Consider the following 7,194-nt stretch of genomic DNA (forward strand, 5'->3'; position numbering starts at 1 on the left):
TTCACAAACAAAAATATTGAGCATCACAGCAGTTTTCGACATTATTTTCGGCATATTTAAAATGATTTCTGAAAGGATCACGTGACACTGAGTAAGACTGGACAATTTTATGCTGTAACAAACAAATTAACAACAAACAAACATCTATAAATAAACATTATACAACAAACTCAACAAATTAACAAGAATCAATCAAATTAATATAAACAGTGTCAAAATTGTATCAATCATCTTTATATAAACATTTTTCCCCAAACCCTAAACTGACCTGATGAAGCTCAAGCATCAGTCAAATGGTTTGGATGCAGTGGTTATTCTGTCCGCCGTGTGATCTGTGTTTCAGAACGACACGTGGGGCATCCAGTACTCGTACGCTCTGTTTAAGGCCATGAGCCACATGCTGTGCATCGGATACGGCGCTCAGGCTCCAGAGGGAATGACGGACGTCTGGCTCACTATGCTCAGTATGATCGTGGGGGCGACCTGCTACGCCATGTTCATCGGCCACGCCACGGCCCTCATCCAGTCCCTGGACTCCTCACGCCGACAGTACCAGGAGAAGGTAAGGCACGGCATGATGCTGATCACTGGTGACTTCATGAATAAATTCCCAATCAGTCTGATGTGTGGTTGTTCTGACTAACGGAGAGCATCTGATATCCAGTATAAGCAGGTGGAGCAGTACATGTCATTCCATAAGCTTCCTGCAGATGTCAGGCAGAAAATCCACGAGTATTATGAACATCGCTACCAGGGCAAGATGTTTGACGAGGATAACATTCTGGGAGAGCTGAGCGAGCCCTTAAAGGAGGTTTGTACTAAACTCATGACTCCCTAAAGTTTACTTTTCAGCTCTTTTCATGCATTGGGTTGATATTTTTTGTGTTTTCAGACACAAGCAGATATCACAGGACTATTTTAGTTTGTATTTGAATCTAATGAAAACATCAGCATTGTTGTGGTAGTAACTGCTAGTAGGTAAGAGTGAGTTTTTGCATTTTGCAAACTTTAACAAGTTAATTAATGTTTGGTTTTGCACTCTGACCTTAACAGGAAATTGTTAGCTTCAACTGCCGTAGCTTGGTGGCTAACATGCCGCTCTTTGCTAACGCCGACCCAAACTTCGTGACAGCAGTGCTAACGAAGCTGAAGTTTGAGGTGTTCCAGCCCAATGACTTCATCATTCGCGAGGGAACCGTTGGCCGTAAAATGTATTTCATCCAGCATGGACGGGTCAGCGTACTTACTCGTGGCAACAAGGAGACCAAGCTTAGCGATGGATCATACTTTGGAGGTGAGTTTATGGGCTAATTGTGAAGTGCTTGATGTCAGATATTTGTTATAAGCTCTTCAGAACCAGGTTTATTGTCCTATAGATTCCTTTCTAATCTCTTTGTGGTCTTTCTCCATCCCTCAGAGATCTGTCTGTTGACGCGCGGCAGGAGGACAGCTAGTGTCCGAGCAGATACATACTGTCGACTTTACTCCCTCAGTGTGGACAGTTTCAATGAGGTTCTGGAAGAGCATCCCATGATGAGGCGGGCCTTCGAGACGGTGGCGGTGGACAGACTTGATCGCATTGGTAAAACCTTCCTGCTCTTTTTGCCATTTTTGTAGTTAAAGCGAGACAAACTGGAAAAAAAATCTGTCATCCTTTATTCACCTTCATGTGATTCCAAATTCATACCCCAGATCTTTACGGTACAAAGAAAGTGAGTGGGAACTGACAAAAATGATAAAATAACACAATAAAATGAGTCCATACTGACGGGGCCAATAAATGAGCCAATAAATGAGAAATATTCCTTTAATTTTGAGTCTGTGTTAATTTGGCGACCACATTAATAACTATATTCAGTTAATTCCTTTCTGTCCTAACCCTATTCTGAATTTCGTTTTCTCACAGGTAAGAAGAACTCGATTTTGTTGCGCAAGACCTCACAGGGAGGATCTGTAGCAGGCAGCAGTTTGGGACGGGGTGGAGGGAGCCGCGGAGGAGGAGCAGGAGGCACCGGTCTGGGTTCTTGCGACAGTGTTCTGGTCCAGCAGATCGTGAAGCATGATAGCATGCCTACCATGCAGGACATCACCGCTGGCACCCGAGGCAGCACAGGAGGCACGGTCTCACCCCGACCTCATCCATTGATCTGGGCACCGCTGGTCCACGCTCCCCTGCAGACGGCCGCTGCCACCACCAGTGTGGCCATTGCCTTGATGCAGCAGCAGCAGCAGCAGCAACAGTTGCAGCAGCAGCTACAACAACAACATGCCCTTGGAGCTGCCATTTTTCTTCCCTCCACTCTTTCCATCTCACCATCACCCTCATCCTGCCCGCTTTCTCCTCCCCGTCCACCCATACTACACCCTCGGCAGTCGCTCAGCTCCCTCATCAGCATTATGGGGGGAATGCCCCCCCGAGGAGTCCCGTCCTCTGTAACTCCTACACCCTCGCCCTCCACTATGGGACCGACCGCTGTGGCCGTGGCTCCTCCAGTGGGTGGAGTTGCAAAAACTCCTCCTACACCTGCGTCATCAGTGCCCGCCCCCCTGCAGCCTGGAAGAGCACTTCATCACAGTCTCCGCCTCCACACGGAGTCCACAACATCGCCTGTCCATAAAGTCCCACCTCCCTCCTCAGCAGTTGCCCCATTGTCTGTTGAAGGGCGCAATGTTGGCTCAGCTCCGCAGGGGGCCAAAGAGGCTTTGCTGCGTCATGTTGGAGGAGGCAGCACCCAGGGCCTCCCCATGATTGGTCGGCTTACCCAAGAGGCCAGACTGCTCTCCGCCTCCCAGCCGACTCTCCCCCACCGCAGCTGGGCAAGTGTGCAACCTCACCCGCCTCTCCATCGCAAAGCATCTGGTGGAAACCTGCTTCCGGCACCCTTCCTTTTGTCATCAGGACTTGCTAGAGGAGGAAGTGCTGGTGTTTTGAGCTCAAATTCGACACAGCCTGGTGCCACACAGGCACCGACAAATACACCCCTGCTGTTGCCTTCTCAGCTGGCACATGCACCTCCACTCACGTCAGCTCCAGGATCAGCTCCGTCACCCCTTGCCCCCTTTTCGTCCTCCCCGAAGCAAACCCCTCTTAGTTCCACCAACCATCCTTTATCCCTCGTAGCCACATCTTCTGGTCTAGGGGTTCCTCAAATCCAGCGAGTGAAACCAGGCACTGCAATACCTACTCCTTCTTCAACTTCTCCTCCTCCTTACCTACGCCCTCTTTCTCCCTCTCAGTCCACCTCCACCTCTCCAACTTCATCTTCTGGTACCTCTTTGGCTCAGAATTCCCGGTCCAAACCCTCTCAGACACCTCCTTCCCCATCCCCATTATCCTGCACCACCAACTCAACACCCACCATCACTCCATCTCAAAGCCCCACCCCAACTCGAACCCCAACCCCTGTTCAAACCCCTATTCAGACCCCTACCCAATCTAGAACACCAGCGGCCATCCAAACCCAATCCCAGGGTTGGTGTCCAACTGCCGTCCAGATCCCAGCAGCTGCACAAACTCTGACCTCAACCTCCGTTCAGAGTCCGCTTCCCGCCCAGACTCCAAGTAAACCTATCAGTTCCACCATGGGTCAGAGCACTGCTGTCCAGATGCCAGCCACTGTCCAGGTTCTTGGTTCTCCTTTGACTTGTTCTGCAGTCTCCAGTCAAACCCAAACCTCAAATGCCATACAGACTCAGAGCTCTTCCTGGACCCCAGGCTCTCCCATCAATACCCCAGTCCAAAGTGGACCGTCAACCCCTGTTCTGACCCAATCGCAGACACAAGCCACACCTGCTAAAGCCCCTGCTGCTGTTGCATCATCACCTTCTCCTTCATCAACTCCATCTCCCACTGCTTCACAGCCACAGAAGCCAGCTGCTACCCATACTCAGACCTTAAATGTTCTGTCCACTCCTACCTTAAGTCCATCTCCCATTCCTGCTTCCACTGCCTCCTCATCTACAGTCCTCCAGTCCATCTCCACCACCTCCACTTCAACAAAAGAGGCAAAGAAAGAGCAGGACTTGCCTCAGATGCAGAGAGATTCAGAGACAAAGAGACAAAAATATCCTGCTAGCATGTGAGGAGGGAGGTGGGCGCTGGACAGAGGCTCATGTTTTGTCCGAGGTGAGTTCAGAAGATGAGATGTCACGTGTCAGCTGTATCAGTTCAGGCTCTGCAGGTTCCATGAGCATGCTGTCTGCGTTCAAGCCTCCCTGTGGTGGTCTGTAGTCTTGACCATGGGAAGGTTTAACATCCCTGACTAATCAACTAATCAAGGTAAAAACAAAAGAGCAGAACATGTTTGGCTCAAAAGTAGAACAAGTGTGTCTGTGTTGTCCAGGTCATCTAGGGATGTCAGGTAGAATATTTTTGTAGTCCTGCTGAAAAGACCAGATTGAATTGCAGCGGTCTGACTGGTGAAACAATGTATTCATGTTGATCCCCAGCAAAACATGGATCCCAACCCTGTTCGTGGAGCTCCCAACATGGCACATTCTGCATGTTTCACACCTGATTCAGATCATCAGCTCTTTAGTAGAAACTCCAAGACCTAAAAAGGGATGTATCGGACAAAGGAGAGATTGAAAATGTGCATTGTTTAGGGGCCTCCAGGAACAGAGTTAGGAACCAATGTGCTAGTGAATGAGCATAATCTTTCAACAGAGCCCCCAAAGTGATATTTGATATTCGCAGAATAGAAACACTGGTCTTTTCAACAGGGATCTGATAAACTAATGCTTGTAATCTTTCACAGAATAGATGCACATTCTTGCCAAAAAATGTCTTAAAGGGAATGTAACTGCAAAACTGCCACCACCTTAAGATGCATTTGCACAGCCTTGTAAAGATAAAAAAATATCAGAACATCAAAGAAGGTTTTATAAGATCAAAACTGTTCTAGCCATGTAACATCACCTCCAGAACACAAGCAGCATTTTCAGATCAGATCACCCTCAATCTGGAGACAATAAAAGCATAACCTGAGTTTCAAATGACCTCTGTATGCGGAGCAGCAGCTAGAGAATTACCATCGCACCTTCTGTCATTGAATATTAGTGACTGAACTTTTGCGACAGGACTAGAACTCTCACAACTCATTTTGCACTTTAGATCATGAGTCTAATATAAATGTCCTGGAATTCCTTGGGTACCATACTAGAATAATACATTTTGAGTCTGGAAAGACATTTTAAATCTGTGTTGATTTAGTGTACACTGCCTGTTAAACTATAAATGGTGCATTGTACATAGTGTGTTAAGCAGACAATTAATTTCTACATGAAAAAAAGAATCTACAATTGTATCCTTCTAACCAATTTCATGTACTTGTGTTTTGTTATTCTCTCTGTCAGACCGCTAGCCAGTGATTACCTGATCAGTATGCAAGTCAAAAGAATTCAAATCAAAATTTAAAATCTCACCGCCTTGAGACGTGAGTGAAAAAATACCAAAGGACATGTTTAGGGAATCAAACAATGAAACCATGCTACAGGATTTCTTGTATGAATTGATTCTGGCTTTATATTCTCATAGGAAAGGAAAACTTTTGTTGCCATGGCAAGTTTCCATTTGGTGCTTCCATTGATGCAAGAATACATAAGCGGATTCCCTAAAGGGATACGGTGATGGAACAAAATGAGATTACATTTAAATGCTTTGCATTCTCTCACCAAATGTTTGCGTTGACCTTATGTTTGAGGGTTTTGGTAACAGTGTTCCAGTTTGAATTGGGTTTAATGTTATTTTACTGATGGCCAGTGTCAGCATGCTCAGAAACCTCATGACCTGAGTCTGCATAAACTGACTGACGTTTAATATCTGAAAAAAATCACCCTTGATTTCCAGCTTCTTCCCTCTTGTCTCTTTTTTAATCACCAAAGTGTAACATTTGCCCATTATATAACTAACAATTAGCATCACAGATGTGACAATACTTATTAAATAACTGTAAGGAATATATATATATATATATATATATATATATATATATATATATATATATATATATATATATATATAATTCTTTTGATAAAAAATACAAGCAATCCATTAGTAGTTTGTCGTCTCAGGTGTTTGATGTTAGTTTTGGACAATATGACTTTAACATTCATATTCTCACTCTGCTGTAACTGAACTAGTGTTTTGTTTCGATTGTGTGTTGCACTAAACAGTGAGCGCACAGCAGCGCTTTAGTTCCGCCGTGAGCGTGTCTGCCTCTCTCTGTCCGTTAGTGTCACGACACACGTCCGACGCTTTATGGTCTTTCATCTGGACCAGAGCAGCTTTCATCTTTCTCTTGCTCTTGTACTGTAGCCGCTTACCTTCAGTGACACACACACACACACACACACACACACACACACACCTCCCAGTATGAATCTGTCATGTTGTGCCCAGTGCTGTTCCTTAGTGTTTTGTGCTGATAGTGAGATTATGTCTAATTTCCTCTTCAATACCATGATGCCTAGATTGCACATTTAAGGACCAAATGTTTATTTTTATTTGTTCTCACAGCTTTAGCTTTTGAGAAAAAGGTAATAATAGTCTATAATGATACATGTGTCCCTGCAGCACAAAAGCAGTCATAAGTAGCACAGGTATATTTGTAGCAATAGCCAACAATACATTGTTTGGGTCAAAATTATAAATTTTTCTTTTATGCCAAAAATCATTAGGATATTAAGTAAAGATCATGTTCCATGAAGCTGTTTTGTACATTTCCTACCGTAAATATATATATAAAAAATATATTATTATTAGTATTATGCATTGCTAAGAACTTCATTTGGACAACTTTTCTCAATATTTCGATGTTTTTGCTCCCTCAGATTCATGATTTTCAAATAGTTGTATCTCAGCCAAATATTGTCCTCCTAACAAACCATACATCAATGGAGAAATTATTTATTCAGCTTTCAGATGATGTTTAAATCTCAATTTTGAAAAAATGATTCTTATGACTGGGTTTGTGGTCCAGGGTCACATATAAAGGCCACTTCACACTGCACTGACAGACACTTTAGTCAGGCTTGGCTGGATCAGTGTGTTACCTCTGTCAGTGGTCGGCACTTGTTTTAACTGCTTGAACATGTTGGGTCTTAGGATGTCTGAGAAGTGACGTACTGTACTCGGTCATCTGTCGGCGCTGGTCTGTGTCTGTCAGTGCAGTGTGAACTGGCTTTAAGAGAAAT

General features: G+C 44.7%; 1 protein-coding gene across 1 annotated transcript in view; it reads left to right on the forward strand.

Moving 5' to 3' along the window:
* LOC109105461 (potassium/sodium hyperpolarization-activated cyclic nucleotide-gated channel 3-like) overlaps window positions 1-5,976 on the forward strand; it is a 19,269-nt gene extending 13,293 nt beyond the window's left edge. Inside the window, exons 5-9 of the mRNA XM_042773308.1 lie at window positions 344-562; window positions 665-811; window positions 1,054-1,294; window positions 1,418-1,582; window positions 1,907-5,976. Coding sequence (XP_042629242.1) covers window positions 344-562; window positions 665-811; window positions 1,054-1,294; window positions 1,418-1,582; window positions 1,907-4,083 — 2,949 coding nt within the window. The 3' untranslated portion in view covers window positions 4,084-5,976. The remainder of the gene's footprint in view (window positions 1-343; window positions 563-664; window positions 812-1,053; window positions 1,295-1,417; window positions 1,583-1,906) is intronic.
* The last annotated feature ends 1,218 nt before the right edge of the window (window positions 5,977-7,194 follow it).

Source organism: Cyprinus carpio, chromosome A16 (assembly GCF_018340385.1).
Source record: "Cyprinus carpio isolate SPL01 chromosome A16, ASM1834038v1, whole genome shotgun sequence".
Lineage (NCBI taxonomy): Eukaryota > Metazoa > Chordata > Actinopteri > Cypriniformes > Cyprinidae > Cyprinus > Cyprinus carpio.